The sequence below is a fragment of the Acyrthosiphon pisum genome, unplaced genomic scaffold, assembly GCF_005508785.2.
Source record: "Acyrthosiphon pisum isolate AL4f unplaced genomic scaffold, pea_aphid_22Mar2018_4r6ur Scaffold_21318;HRSCAF=23622, whole genome shotgun sequence".
NCBI classification, from domain to species: Eukaryota; Metazoa; Arthropoda; class Insecta; order Hemiptera; family Aphididae; genus Acyrthosiphon; species Acyrthosiphon pisum.
In genome coordinates, this window is record NW_021770772.1 from 4,585 (window position 1) to 21,254 (window position 16,670).

Genomic DNA, 16,670 nt, shown 5'->3' on the forward strand with positions numbered 1-16,670 from the left:
CTTTGAAGACCAAGATGTGTAAATGTGAATTGGAAAGTAACAACATATACCTAGTTCAGACTTCAGAAATTTAGTTAGACACGAGTTATGGAAATTGGATTCATTAATTTTTGGTCATTCAAAGTAGCTTTAGAAACCCTAATAAATTTATTTTCTATCTAATAATTGTATTAAATATAATTAAATACGATTTTATATTTAACTTATGATTAATACAGCAAATAACTAAATTACTAATTGGTACAATTTGAATATTTCAATTCAAAATTGTTCAAAGAGCTTTGCATGTCAATTTTTCTAAAACAAATTATATATTAATAATAATAATAAACTTTATATACCAAACGGAAAATATTTCCAATTTAATTTTAAATATACAGTATGGTACAGACATACAGTGTAAAATTTACATAATTATAATATTTAATATACAGATTTACAATAAATAGTTTAAATTTAAATATAATAATAATAATAATAATAATGACACAGTTTAACACTTAAACCATAATAGCCTATATCAATGGTGTTCCACAGATTCTGAAATTTTTTAAAATTGTGTTCATTACTTTTATAATGTTTAGTGACTAATATGTATGTAAACTGTTTTGTGCTAAATATGCATTGTTTAATACATTATAAAATTTAAAAACTTATATAAATGCTTAACTTATATATTATTTTATAGCTGTTATGCAAAAATCTTATAAAATATTAAATGTAATATACATTATTATTTATTATATACCAAAATATTATTACTTTTTTGAGATGTTCATCATGGTTAGTGTAAAAATATAAATTAAACTTTAGTAAATGTGGTGTGTGAAGAAAATTATTATTGAATTAACCAATAGTGTTCAACAGTTAACTAACTAAGATAATATAGTCATAGTTGGATATCATAAAGTACTGTTGAGACTTAAACTATATGTTAAATATTAATATATCAAATATTATATTATTATATATTCATCAATAGAGATTGACTACCTGATTTACACAATTAAACATATTATAAATCATTATATTTGTATAAAGGTATATAAATTATATTAATAGTTAAATGTAATTTAATTAGTTATTACTTATTGTTAGAAATAAAAAAGTTTTTTGTTGTTGAATGCTAGAGATTAACAATATCGCAATTTTCACAATTAATATCTTAATATGTTATAAATAATACACAATACTTTGGTACAATATAAAACTTAATTAAGTTTAAAAAAAAATTTCCGATTATATCTTCATGAGAATACCAAATAAATATAGATCACAGTATGTACTTAAAAATAAATAAAATAAATCTGCTTGGATACAACAATTCAGTCATTAGTATTAATTTTATGTGTATAGTAAATATGCATTATATCGGTATAACAGGTAGTAATTTGTTTTGAATTTCACAATATAACTTCAGCAATGTTCATACGAGATAAATATTTCAATTTTAATGACATTGAACATAAGGAATAACGTATAATGATTTATTTCCATTGTTAATTATTCAAATAATGAATCGTTATGTGTAAGATTGTTTACTTAAGTTCAAGAAGTTGACGTGTAGGATGTAGAATGTCCAAAACTTGTATATTATAATTTTGTTGAATTTATGTTTCGATATTTAGTTAAAAATAAGACATATTGAAAAAATTTAGGGGGGGATCGAAACCCCCTGGACCACCCTCAGATACGGGCATACGGCCTTGCTCAGTTGTGAAATTGTATTTGTATTTTGTTTATTATAATAATATATTGAAAATTTAAATATTTTTAAATTCGGCGGCCAGTGATAAATGTTATTTTTTGCTTATTCCAAGCCAAATTGATATTATATTTTTCATCCATGAAAGTGATATAAACCGTTTTTATTTACTGTCTGGTCTAGTCTAAGGCCGTGCCCCAGAATATTCTGTGTTATCACTTTCTATTGTCGAGTGATAAGCTCTTGTCCGAAAAAATGAGTGGTTATTGTTTTGTGGTTATACGGCAGTTCACTTTTGATGGACTTGTTGCATAGGAAAAAATGTCTATCGCCAATATTTATGCCAATAGGATGTATTGGCGATTGAAAGTGATAAGATGTGACGGGGAGGTGACGTATCACCTAGATCCCCGGTTAACAAGATCCCCATGGTTATCTAGATCTCCCGGGATCAATTAGATCTCCATGGGTCAACTAGTACCCTTGTCAACTAAATCCCTTTGGGCTAAGCCTTCTGTGTAAACTTGGTCCATTTTAATAAATGTAGGTATATGATAAGTGGTAACAGTGGTCTGTGGTGATATAAACACCCCGCCTTAATTTAAAGTACAATAATAACGATATTTAATTCTTTTGAAGAGTTATGTTTGATTTGTTGTTCTTAAATCATGGTGGTGGACGGTTCAATTTAAAATTCTTCGTATCGGCTATCATACAAATTAAAATGTATTATTTACGCTCGGTGAACTTTAAATTGATAATACATCTAACATCTATTTATCCTGTTCACTCATGATAATACATTGAAGAACATGCCCAACTAATTATCATGACATGTTTAGTAGAGATACCAATCTAGTCTCAAAAACTAGAAACAGTAGAAATAGTTCCTTTTTGAGGGGGTAATTGACTGCAATAGGGTCGGTCAATAAGGATTATAGGTACCTAATTATTTTAACCTTAGTTATAATATATAATATAGTGCGGTCAGATATAAAATACTTATATAGGTACGGGATTAACTATTACTTATATATTTACTGAAACAAAACGTTTATTTTTAATAAAATAACATATTTATATCGTTTTATATTGAATAACAAAATAGTAAATATCTTATATATACATTGGCGCAACTAGACATTTGAAGTAGGGGGTGCTTAAGCTCCAGGTTTTTTTGTGACTCGATGGGACCCAACTCCACTATTTGCCTATATTAACCACTAAAACAAAACAAAAACCATAGTTCTGTGTCTACACAGGACAGTACAAATTGTTTTTAAAAACAGAAACAAAAAAAAAGTCATACTTGATGTGGACCCAGAACAAAGTCACTTAAAATTATTTTTTTTGATTTAATTTTTAATTTTTTTATTAATAATAATATATTATATCAATTTATATGTTATTATTTTTCTACATGATATATAATATATTTTATTTACATTTTTTACTATAATATTAAATCTATACGACGGTCTTTCTTTGAGTATTCGTCTAGTATAATATTGAGGTCTAGATTATTAACAATATCTCTCTCGATGTGCAATACAGAAAGATAACCAAAACGATCTTGTGTCATAGATGTTCTAGTCCAGTTTTTGATACGACGCATGGCTGAAAAAGATCGTTCACACGATGCAGAACTGATAGGTAGTATCAGGGCTACTTTAAGTAAGGAATGAATATTAGGATAGACTTCTTTTGAAATAATGGTTTTTAATTCTTCTAAACCAAAATTTGGTTTTAACTGTATGGCACAGTTGTGTGCTACAGTCATTTCAGAACGTAATGCTTCTTTATCAATAGAAAATAATGCCTAATAAAATAAATTAATAATTACTTACAATTTATTATAGAAATACATCTATAATAAATGTAATAATTGTTTAATACAATAATACATCATTGTATTAAACAATTATTACATTCCATTTATATGTATTTATTAATTGACTTACTTGGTAATGATCAATAAACATCATGCTTTTAGTCATATTTAATTTAATGAAATTATGTATTGAATTTGCAAGTTCCAAACTCTCTTTTGAAAACCTTAACTCAAAGTGGCCTATAATTGCATCCAATACAGCATAATATGCATGAGAACACCAATATTGTTTATAGTTTTCTGTTCTATTCATGTCAACACCTTGATTACAGATGTCATTTCCTCCAGCACCAGTTGTAACAGACACATGAAAACTTTTAAGTTTAATAGATTCTTTTCGTTTTCTTTTTGATGACATAATTACACCTAAACAATTTTAAAATAATAATTCAATAAATACCAAGCATATTCCAAAGTATAATTATGTTTAAAACAATATTATTATATTTGATAACTTTTATTACTGACCAGGTCCAGGTGTATTATGTGAATCATCAATATCATGTTTCAATAAAAACTGTATCACATTATTCCATAAGACATCAAATGATTTTTCATTTCTCATATTTTGAATTGTTTTTATCACAGCATTAATTTCAATAACAGCATTTCCAATTGTTCCTTCTTTTTTTTGCAATTTTTTACTCAATATATCTATTATTCCTAAGATTTCTTCAAAAATGAACAAATATAATACGAATGACATTTTTTTTAACATGTGCAGAAGACCTTTGAACAAAATGTCTTATAGTTATATTATACTCAAGTTATTATAGTCTACATAGTATACTTATATTAATATAAAATACAAAGTAATATATTAAATTATTACCAATTGCTTGAGCCACTTCTTTGTTTGTATCTTCATTTATTTCATTTTGTAAAATATTTACTATTACACCAAAACTATTATGTACTGCTTTACAATTTTTAAGACGACACGACCACCGCGTTTCACATAATCTAGAAATCGATAATGATTTTATTTGCATGGATTTCTGTAAATCTTGTAATAGCTTATCTTTGCCAGGCTGTGAAAAATGCACATAAACTGCTTCTAGAGTATTAAAAAAGGTATTAGATTCCTGTAAAAGATAATGATTAAATTGATTATAAAAAAGAATGGGTACATATATTATAAATTGTAACGTACATAAAAATGTATTAAATATTATTTAAGTATTTATTATTATTTGTTATGCACCTTAATAGTTCTACAAGTATTTGTTACAACCAAATTCAATTTATGGGCCATACAATGAATGAAAATTGCTTCAGGGTGAGAGTCTCTTATTCTAGTTTGAACACCAGATGTGGATCCTGACATAACGTTTGCACCATCGTATGTTTGTGCCACAAGAGGAATATCAGAAATGCCAAATTTTTTTAGAACAGAGAGAATTTCAATAGAAATATGTTCGGCTCCTCTCCCATTTGATACATCATAAAATCCAATAAATCGTTCACATACATTATAGCTATTAGGAATAATGTATCTAACACATATTGATAATTGTTCTGTTTTATAAGATCTAATAGAAAAAAAATTATGAAAAAAAATTATATTAAAATATAATATATATTACCTACTAACTTATTTCTAAGTAATAGGAAAAAATATAATCTGTGGTAATAGTGTATTACCTTGCTTCATCAAACATAATAGAGTACATTCCACAGTATTTTATTTCACTAATGATAGTATTTATTGTCATATTTGAACAAACTTCAAGTATACTATTTTGAATAATCCAACTTGTATAGTTAATTTTTCTGTTAAAAAAGTCTGAAAACTCTTTATCGTTCATTGCAAATAATGTACAAAGCTCTTTAAAATTTCCTGTAGATAAATAATTTATGATTTACAAGCTATTATACTATAAGTGATAGTAGCGGTACTAAAATGAAAACATATCTTCCTACCAGTATTAGAAACTGTTGATGACTTTTCATCATGACCTCTTAGAGCAAGTCCCTGTTTAGCACAAAAGAGGGTTATATTTATAAGAACTTTCATATACTGTCTATTTTTTAAAATTTCATTTTTTTTAGCAGTTGATAATTGAGTAACTATAGTGCCAGTCAATTTTGAGCTTTTATAACTATTATACTGGACAGTTGATGTTAAATGTTGAACAGTTTTTGAATGTTTTAACAACTTTTCATTCAACTAAAATAATGAATTAAAAATATAAAAGTAAAAAATATATATACATAGTTTTTATTAATCAACTTATTTTACTTCTGTTGAACATGTTATCGTTATGCCTATGATCACTAAATAATAATTATTTTTAATTTATAGAAATAAATATCCAAACAAAAAACATACTTTTCTCCAATTGTTGTATCCAGTTGTAATTAAATTGTCAGTTTTTACATTCTTTGCAAAATGAATACAATTAAAACAAAAAACAGCATCACGAGACACACTATATTCTAACCATTCAAATTCACTATAGTGTTTAGCATTAAAACTTCTATTTTGAGGTCCAAATTTTGTTAGTGGAAATATCTAGAAAAAAAAAATGCTTCAACTTTTTTTTTGTAAAATAAAATAATATAAGACACTTTGTATGTCAAAACAATTTAATATGTCAAACGTCAGTATGTATTAATCAAGAATCGTGTGATTTCTTGTTTTATTCTTATTACAGTTAATTATTATTTATTTAATTTTTACTTACTTGAAGTTTAGGTTGCTTTGGGCCCGAATCAATATCACCCAAATCAACAGACTGTATATTCAAATTTAAAACATTATTTTTTAGTTGAATGTTTTCATCATCATCATTATGTCCATCGTTCTGTTCATGGTTACATATTTTCTTTGCTTTTGATTCATCACTATGAGTTTCGACAGTCTCGTCCAAATTTTTTGTTGATGTATTTTGTTTAATTTTGTTTTTAAAATTAAAGATTGAAAACATGATTAAAATCGATTAATTAACACTCGTAAGTCGTAATAAACATACAATTGACGATGCAATATCGATCAATATATAATTTTTAGCAATAATAATATAACTATATAAGAAACGCCTCTAACACACCACATACGTAATACACTAATACGTAAATGTAGTGTTCTGTGTTACACACTGCACTGTAACCTAAGACCATTAAATTTATTATAAATCTTAGTATCCTAGTAGACTGTGTTGTGTTTTTGTTGTGGCGTATCGGCGTATAGCCCGTATGCCAGACGTCATTATGACGAGAATATTTCCGTCCCTCGGGGAATACCAATACCAGATTATATTAGTATGTTAGGTAGGTACTGATAAATATACTATACAGATATTATATTATATAGCACAGACTATTTAAAATAACTAGGCCGCTTCGGCATCCTTATTTCCACTAAATTAAAATCAACACATCCGATAATTCAACATTATAAATAACAAAATGTTATATTATAAAAATTATTATTGTGTTATAACTTATAATTATTGTAATTCGATAAATTTTTAACTTTTTTTTCAAATTTTTAAACTATTTTTTAGGGGGTGCTAAGGACCCAAAGCACCCCCCCTAGTTGCGCCAATGAATATATATATATATATATATAACATAATTACACATTTACACCATAGTAGGTAGTACCTACTACATAACATATAAAGTAATGCAGAGTAATGTCTTTCACCAGATCTCGTTCTCCAATTATAAATGATTATACATTTATACCATAGATAATATTGTGTGTACCTACTTCAACGCGTTTTTGAAACTTGCGATTTGGGCGTTACTTTTGATTCTACCCTTTCATTCAACAAACATTACTTAAATATTACTAAAAAAGTCTCTTCTACATTAGGTTTCATAAATAAGACTAGTAATGATTTAACTCATTCAGATACCTTAAAAATGCTTTATTCTTCTCTGGTGCGTTCTACTCTAGAATACAATTCAGTCGTATGGTCACCCTCTAGCGTTTTTCACATATAAAGCCTTGAAGCTATATAAAATCGATTTCTTCGATTAATTTCGTACAAATGCAATATCTCTCGGCAACCAGTAAATTATACACCGTTATTAATCAAACTAAATATGATCAGTCTTGCTGAAAGAAGAAAAATTATTGATTCGAAGTTTCTATTTAAATTAGTAAATGGTCATTTAAACTGTCCTAAATTATTCAGCTGTCTAAAATTTAATGTCCCGCATTGTCGAACTAGATCTGCTAAAACGTTTTACATTCCATTTCAAAGAACAAAATATTATGCACTTAGTTCTCCTATTAATAGAATAATTTATGTAGTTAATGACGTCCAGGTAGATTTTTTTAAATTTAAGTCTTTTGAGTGTTCCTGTAATTATATGACTTATTTATAAATTATTCTTCCTTACCTATTTATTATTATTATTTTTGTTTTGTTACCTAAAATCTCCAATATTACATTTATTTTTGTATTGCTTTGTAAGCATTATTTTTTATAATTTGTCAATTTATAATTTTGCTTACATATAAATATATAATATACACTTTTTTTACCGTATACTGTCTTCATTTAAATAGATTTAGATTTAAGTACACTTATATTGTAATAACTATAAAAATTGTTCTTGGGTTCATCCCGTTTGAATTAATAATAAATACTTAAATAAATAAATAAGCTTGTTTGTTTATTATTCTTTATGTATGTATCGAGATATTATATCCTATACATATAGGCATACAGTAGTATGCCACATACTGTTACCATACATATGTAAACTCTCACTAGGAGCGGTACTGTTGTTATTGCTGTGCTGCAGATATCGTTGCCTAATGAGAGTAAACCAGTTGGTGTCGTGCGGCTCAGGCGACCTGTCACCTGTGCCCGCCAGAATTGCACCGTTGTGATTAAAGTGATTTGTAGTAAAGTGTTTGAATAAAAGTTAATTTACCTAGCGAAAGTCTTTATATTATTGTTGTTAAGTCCTGACAGTTAACATAATAATATATTTCAGAAGTGGGATGCGAATGTGCGTCTAGAGTGAGTGTCGATACTCAGTAACGTTCTATTCTGTGATAGTAGTGGTTGTCCGTGGTTTAACTTTGAAGGCCGTAGGGTGCTATAGTTCGTGCGTTAATCGAAAATGTTTTGCCATCGTCGTTGACCGTTGTGTTCGAAAACCGAAGTTGTTGCGTTCGTCAAGTCGTATTTGTTGTTCAAGGTCGCGGTGCATCGCGCGGCAGAAGTGCAGAACACGAGGTTGGTACTACCGAATTACGCACGTAACCTTAAACGCGTGATTACAACCACTTGGGTTGGTAACGATACCGTGGTAACAGTCTGCGTTATCAAACTGACAACAGTGATACCATTATCATCGTTGATATCATCGTTATTGTTATTGTTATTGTTGCGGACTGATAATGCCCGACGAAAAAGAAGGAAAGTCTGCAAATTCTGTGAGTATCAAAGCCCCGACGTATAATGATTTGGTGTCTCTCGTCGAGCGGTTGACTACGCAGTTAAAGGCTGCAGACAATAGTGCCGCTGTTCTCGACGAACTTGAAAAATTGAAGTCGTCAATCAGTGCTAAGGTTGAGACGGACCAGAAGAAGCTTGAACCCAGAGAACCTCTCGAGTTTCGCGTGGTGTCAGACCTGGCTAAAGGCGTTGAAAAGTTCCACGGACGAGAAACCTCCGTCATGGCTGAGGATTGGCTGTTAGCCGTTAAAGGGTTGGCGTCCGTCAACGCGTGGCCGTTTTCATATACACTGCAATACCTACGCATGCACGTAGAAGCTGCTGCGAAGGACTGGTTCATGGGTCGCTCGTTCTGCGATTGGTCCGAATTTGAAAAAAAATTTAGGAAGACGTTTGTGCGTGCATCAAGTGTGTCCGATAGGTTGGATCTGATGAAAGCCCGCAAACAAGCCAAAAATGAAGCCTTGATGGACTATTTCCAACCGAAGATGCGCATGTGTCGCGAACTGTCCTTGTCATTGGAAGACTCGAAAGATTATCTCCTCCGCGGGTTGTATGCGAGGAACTTGGCGTTGTATGTCGTTGGTCGACGGCACGTTGATGAGGACGAGCTACTCGAAGACATGCTTTCGTGGGACCGGATGAACGCGTTGCACCAACCTACGGTAGGCTTCGAACGTAAGGCGGAGTTCACGAAGACGCAATCTGCTGTAAAGAGTTCGACTTCGTGGGGCTCACGGCCTGCCGTCCAGCCGGTACAACTAAAACCGTCCAACGCCAGTGTGTCGTCAGGAAGTATGGACAACAGTGCTGCGATGTGCTGGAATTGTAGAACCGTTGGACATCTCTCAAGGGACTGTCCGACGCGTCGAAGGTCTGCCACCTGCTATGGTTGTGGTGTCGTCGGTCACATTCGGCCGAATTGTCCGGAACGGGGCCAGTCGAGCGTGGCTGTGGTAGCACGTGAGACGAGAAGCCACCCCTACCGGAGGTTTGGGCGAATCAATGGCCAAGAAGTGGACGTTTTGCTTGACACAGGTTCCCATTATAATTTGGTCAAGGCGAGCGTGGCCATAAGCTGTGGTCTCTCGGTGAAGCCTACTGACAAGTCGTTGTATGGGTTGGGCAGTACCACTATTCCTTCCGTGCGAGCCGTCGGTATGGCTTATGCCGAGATTGCCGTGGATGATGTGTGTCCCGGACAAGTGTCCATGTTAGTTGTGCCAGATACCGTGCAACAGCCCGACGTGATAATAGGGCGTGAGTGGCTAGATATGCCCTCGGTAGAGTACCGTAAGGTCGATGGTCAGCTGCACCTATATCGAGCTGAGCCGTGCACGGGCCAGACGGAAACCACCGTTACAACAGTTGGCTGTGACGCCGATTTTATACATACTGTGGAACAACATGTGGTCCCAGCTCGTTTGCCATTGCTGGAGGCTGATTTTGGCTATGTTAAACTCGATGCAACTGCTGTTGAACGTGAAGGGCTGATCGAACTTGTGAACGAATACCGTGAATGCTTCGCTAAGGACCTAGGTGAGCTAGGCTGTACGCCTTTGATGACTGTAGATATCAATGAGGTCCCAGGCAGTCGACCCGTGGTGTGTCGTCCGTACAAGACCACCCCGTCTGATAGAGAAGAGATAGCTAAGATAGTAGCTGATTGGAAGTTGCATGGCGTGGTTCGCGATACCGTTTCTCCGTACGCCAGCCCGGTGCTTTTGGTGAAGCAAGCCGGAGGGAAAAATCGACTTTGTATAGATTTCCGAAGACTGAACAAACAAACGGTGAGACAGCACTACCCCCTTCATGATATGCATGAGCAGCTGGAGTCTCTCGCGGAAGGCCGTATGTTCACGCAGCTCGACCTCGCTAGTGGTTATCTGCAGATACCACTGTCTACGGAGGCCTCGGAAAAAACTGCTTTCATCACCTCTGATACAACTGGTGAATTCACTCGTATGCCTTTTGGTCTCTCCGGAGCGGTGGCTGAGTTCACTCGTTTGATGCAGCGAGTTCTTGGGCCGCTCCAGGGCAAAATAGTTCGAAACTACTTGGATGACATGATAATCGAAGGTCGTGACTGGACTGACATGCTGAGAAAACTAAGATTGGTGCTCGATCGACTTAGGGACGCTAAATTGACGTTAAAGCCGTCAAAGTGCCAGTTTGGTACGGCTCAAGTGGAGTTTTTGGGTTTCGTGGTTGAGAACGGCGAGATTCGCCCGGGTCGCGAAAAGACTCGCGCGATTGTTGAGTACCCCGTGCCGAGTGACGTGCATTCTGTTCGACGGTTCCTCGGACTCACTGGATTTTTCCGTCGGTTCGTGCTCGGATATGCTGTCATAGCAGAACCGCTAACTGCTTTGTTGCGCAAAGGTGTGAAATTCCAATGGGCTGATGGTCAAGAACAAGCGTTCCGCAAGCTGCAGGATGCCCTTGTGGGCGACACGGTGCAGTGCATGTTCCGGCGCGACGCCGAGGTGACAGAATTACATACCGACGCGAGTGCTGACGGTCTAGGCGCCGTTCTGTTACAATCCATGGAAAAGGGTGAAGGTTTGCGATTGGTGTACTGCGCTAGTCGCAAGACAAGCGATGCGGAGTCTCGCTACCATTCTAGTAAGCTGGAGCTGTTGTGCCTAGTGTGGGCCGTAAACAAGTTGCGACAGTTTCTGCTCGGTATAAAATTTGTGATCTTAACTGATTGTCAAGCGTTAGTCTACTTGAACAACTTTAAGAACCTGAACGCTCAAGTGGCTCGTTGGCATGACTCCCTGCAGGAGTATGAATATGAGGTGAAGTACAGGGCCGGTCACCAGATGACTCATGTGGACGCCTTGTCTCGAGCTCCGGTCTCAACTGAAGAACCACCGCTGGATGATGTTTTGGCAGAGCGGATCGATGTCGTTGGTGTTCTAATGTCTGAAGAAGAACGAGTGGCGATGTGTCAGTCTTCAGATGATGACATTGCCCGTGTCAAGTTGGACATGAGTACAACCGGCGACACCTGCGGTGAGTTTGTCTTAAAAGGTGGGTTGCTGTATCGACGCCACCGCGATAAGTTGTTGTTTGTGATGCCCAAGAGCATGAGGAAGAGCCTTGTGGTCACCGCGCATGACCTTAGTGGTCACCCGGCTGTAGATATTACTGTGGCCAATATATTACAAGATTTTTGGTTTTCCGGGATGCGGCGCTACGTGCGATTGCACATCAATGTCTGTTTTGAGTGCTTGCTGACAAAGGATCCTCGTGGAAAGCGACCTGGCTACCTCCATCCTATACCTATTGGGAAGCGGCCATTCGACACCGTTCACATTGATCATGTTGGTCCATTTGTGACTACTCCCGACGGATTTAAGTATGTACTTACAATAGTAGATAACTTTACTAAGTTCATTTCCTTGTACGCAGTGAAAGACACCAGTGCAGATCAGCTGATTGAACGAGTGCAATTATTCGTTGATACCTATGGACTACCTCGTCGATTCGTCACGGATCGTGGGAGCTGCTACACTTCAGGTGCGTTCGAACTGTTCTGTCTGCAGCGAGGCATTGTGCTGATCTGGAATTCTTCTCGCCACCCTCAAGCTAACGGCCAAGTAGAGCGCTCTCACAGTGTTGTCATGGCAGCACTCCGAACTGCTGGAGTACACCCTGATGGTTGGTCTGAGTTACTCCCTGACGTCCAGAGAGTCATAAACAACAGTGAAAGTAAGACTACAACGAGAACACCGTTTGAAATGTTACACGGCTATAGGCCGCGGTTCCACTTGGGAGCTCTGCGCAGCCTATCCACTACTGTTGATGATTGGACACCGCCTGAAGGATTGCGCATTGGAGCCCACCAAGTTATGGAAGTTTCCAAAAGAAAAATGAAAATAGCATATGATGCTCGACGGCATGATAATACTCATTACCAAGTGGGAGAGGTGGTCGTGATGAAGAGGGCTCCCAACTCTACAGGTGAATCTACCAAATTACAAAACCGCTACAGGGGACCGTTAGTGGTTTCAGAGGTACTTCCTGGAGACGTCTATAGAGTTACTGATTTGTACAGTGGTCGACCAAGTAGGTTTGCTACCACAGCTCATGTCGCTCAGTTGAAATCCTGGAAGCTGATTGATGCTGAAGAAGAGGGCAGGCTTGCGGCTGTGGCCAATGTCCCTGGGGACGCTGCCACTACTCCAGAAATGTCAAACCAGGATGCTGATAGATCTGGGTCCGTTGTTGTTCAGAAGGAAGGTAGACCACGCCGTGAACCTCGTCCACCCGTCTGGCTTAAAGATTATGATACTTGTTCCTAACTAATACTGTTCCTATGATAATGTTCCCTATATTCAGCTAATTAACTGTTAACATGAGCTAAAAATGTGTGTTTATTTAAACGCTCATGATGTATTTATTTAAAAAAAAAAAAAAAAATGTTAAATTATTATAAATGAGCTAACTTATTAATGATTGCTATTGTAAACCTTTATTTCTTTTTTTTTTTGTTTGCATAATGTATTTCAACCATTAATCTTTAATTAGGAGTCAAAGACTGTTTCTGTCAATTTATGTTCCCTAAAAGATTTATTTATTTGTTAATTTGTTATTTTTATGTTCGTTAAGGATTGTTGTACCCTTGTACTTAGTGTTGTTAGGTTCTCTGTCGAGGGCGACAGACTACATCAGGATGGTCGAATGTAAACTCTCACTAGGAGCGGTACTGTTGTTATTGCTGTGCTGCAGATATCGTTGCCTAATGAGAGTAAACCAGTTGGTGTCGTGCGGCTCAGGCGACCTGTCACCTGTGCCCGCCAGAATTGCACCGTTGTGATTAAAGTGATTTGTAGTAAAGTGTTTGAATAAAAGTTAATTTACCTAGCGAAAGTCTTTATATTATTGTTGTTAAGTCCTGACAGTTAACATACCCCAGTAGAAAAATGAAAAAACAAGGCGGCCAGAGTGTTTTGTCATATGAAACCGAAAAAATGTTAGCTGAACAGTTAATTTTATGTTCAACATAGGGATACCCTTTAACATCATTTGACTTGAGGTGTATAGTAAAAGCGTATTTAGACAGAAAAGGAGTAACAATTAAAATATTTAAAGGTAACATGCCAGGCAGAGATTTCGCACTATCGTTTTTACAACGTCACAGTGATATTTTAAGTCAACGATTATGCCAAAATATAAAACGTGCAAGAACACTGGTGAGCAAAGAAATTATTAATTCGTACTTTGATAACTTAGAAAAATCTTTGGAAAACGTTTCGCCAGAAAATATAATTAACTACGACGAAACGAATCTGAGCGATGACCCGGGTCGAGTTAAAATTATTACTAAAAGAGGGTGCAAGTATCCCGAAAGAGTGATGAATTCGAGTAACGCCTCGACATCTATAATGTTTTGCCTGTACCGGGAACTGGAGAACTCCTTACCACCTTACACGGTATACAAGGCAATTCATATGTACGATTCTTGGATCAAGGGAGGACCTCCAAATTCTAGGTATAATAGAAGTAAATCAGGGTGGTTTGATGTTCAATGTTTTGAAGATTGGTTATTGAAAATAGTTATACCGTTCGTTAGAAACAAACCAGGTAAAAAAATAATAATTGGTGACAATTTATCCACCCACTTGACTATGGAGGGAATTAAGGCCTGTTCGAAATATAATATTGAATTTGTGTTTTTGCCCCCAAATTCAACGCACATCACTCAACCGCTGGATGTTGCTTTTTTTCGTCCCATGAAACTGGCTTGGCGTAGCATTTTAACGACATGGAAAATGGGTAAAGGTAATAGAGAGTGCTCTATACCTAAAGACCAATTTCCGAAACTGTTAAGTATATTAATGAAAAGAATTGAAGAAAATCAAGTTGATAATATAAAAGCGGGCTTTAGAAAATGTGGAATTATTCCTTTAGATAGAGAACCAGTTTTGAAAATGCTCCCTCTTGAATCAAATTCGAATGACTGCAGTCTTGAATCTGAGGCTGAAGTAGTTAATAATTCATTAGTGTCAATTTTGAAAAGTATGCGGTATCCTAGCACGGAGAAAAAGGCACAAACAAAACGACAACGAATGAAGGTTGAACCGGGCCAAAGTGTTGAAGTCGACAATCATGGAGATAGCAGTGACAGCGAAATATCGGTTAATGAAGACGACAATATAAATAAATCAGATAATGGTAATAGTTCTGAAGATGGGATAATAATTGGTTCAGATTGGAATGGGTCTGATGAAGATGACGATGAACCTGAACAATCTGCCACTAATGTCGAAAGAAATGGTAAAGTTTTGAAAGGCGTTTTCAAAATTACTACAGAATTGAAAGTAAATGATTGGATAGTAGGAGATTTCACAAATAGTACTGAATCCAAACAATGTTCAACGAAAACAATTTTATTTATTGGTACGATTTTGGAAACAGAAAAAACGAAAGTGAACGTATCTTTTTTAAAATATCGCCCAACAAAATTAGATTCGGGAAAAATGTTTGTTTTTCCAGAACATGAAGATATCTATTGGATCGATAAAATTGATGTTGTGGGTATATTAAAACATCCAGAACTCAAAAGAAGGGGCTTAATGAAGTTCGAAATTGATTACAATGAATGGTAAGGTATACAGTATGTTTGAATAGTTTAAAACTGAAGTTCCTAAAGACATTTTTAAATAATTTTCTTACGTTTGTATAAAATGTTTTATTATATTAAAGATTAGCTATTTAAGTTTAATTTTGTTTAAAATTTAAGTTCATAAAGGTTGTATATTATGTTAATTAAACGTTAGTTTGTTAAAATGTAATTTGTTATTTTTTAAAGGTTACGACTTATAATTTTCATTAAATTTTTTTTTTAAATGACATTTTTAGTTAATAGTGTTGTTGTTAATTTTTTAAAAATATTTATTAAGTTCCTATCTCCCCAATACTTGACTTAAAAGGAATAAATTCATAAATTACATTAGTGTTCCTATTCGCCCCATCGATGGGTAAATAGGAACACGTTTTTAAAAAATTATTAAAAAATAAATTTTGAACTTAAAGTAATTTTTTTTTATCTCGAAATTGCCAAATTGTTCACACATTCCAAAACAACTCTCAGAAAAAAAAAATATTAAAAACTGAAGGTTTTATTGCAGAAAAACCTCAAAAACCGTTCCTATTCGCCCCTTTTTACGGTACCTACTCGTCGGCGGGACGTCCGCTTTCCGCGACCCCGCTCCGCCACGGGACTCCCCCCGGAGAAAGCGCGGCCGCGCGCCGCCTATAAATTTAGCGGGGAACGCGAATAAGTGGTCGACGGGGAGGGCGGACGCGTCGAAAAGGGCTAAAACTCAAATCTTTGACAAAAAGTACGAAAAACGCGCGCGACGGCGGCGCTCGGTTTGCACGCGCTCTCGGCCGCGGCAGGCCCGCCGGGAAAAAAGTGTGGCCACGCGCAGCCCATAAATCTAGCGGGGAAGGCGAATAAGGTCCGAACGGGGCCCCCCGAGGCCCCCCGGGTGGGTAAAACTCGATTTTCTTCGAAATTTCTTCGGAATTTGAAAAAAATCGCAAAAAGTGATAAGAGAGAGTGATAACACGGACCGACGGCCGGGAGGCGGCCCGCCGGCGAGACTGAATTTTCTCATTGGTGGGTTCCCTATGT

The 16,670-nt window shown here is 35.3% G+C and overlaps 1 protein-coding gene across 1 annotated transcript; it reads right to left on the reverse strand.

Moving 5' to 3' along the window:
• Positions 1 to 3,158: 3,158 nt before the first annotated feature.
• On the reverse strand, positions 3,159 to 6,441 carry LOC103307802 (zinc finger MYM-type protein 1-like). Its single transcript, XM_008180120.1, has 10 exons — positions 6,418 to 6,441; positions 6,284 to 6,334; positions 5,929 to 6,111; positions 5,520 to 5,766; positions 5,241 to 5,436; positions 4,801 to 5,128; positions 4,429 to 4,681; positions 4,065 to 4,268; positions 3,667 to 3,962; positions 3,159 to 3,524 (listed from the first exon to the last, which is right to left on the reverse strand). Exons 1-10 carry the CDS (start codon positions 6,439 to 6,441, stop codon positions 3,159 to 3,161), a joined length of 2,148 nt encoding a protein of 715 aa, XP_008178342.1.
• Between the last annotated feature and the right edge of the window lie 10,229 nt (positions 6,442 to 16,670).

Excerpts from the sequence above, each read along its gene's own strand:
- LOC103307802 (XM_008180120.1), bottom strand. The coding sequence starts at position 6,441 with ATGAATCAAAAGCAAAGAAAATAT. Across the intron at positions 5,437-5,519 it reads ATCAACAGTTTCTAATACTG|GAAATTTTAAAGAGCTTTGT; the intron begins GTAGGAAGATAT and ends ATTTATCTACAG. Across the intron at positions 4,682-4,800 it reads ATACTTGTAGAACTATTAAG|GAATCTAATACCTTTTTTAA; the intron begins GTGCATAACAAA and ends TATCTTTTACAG.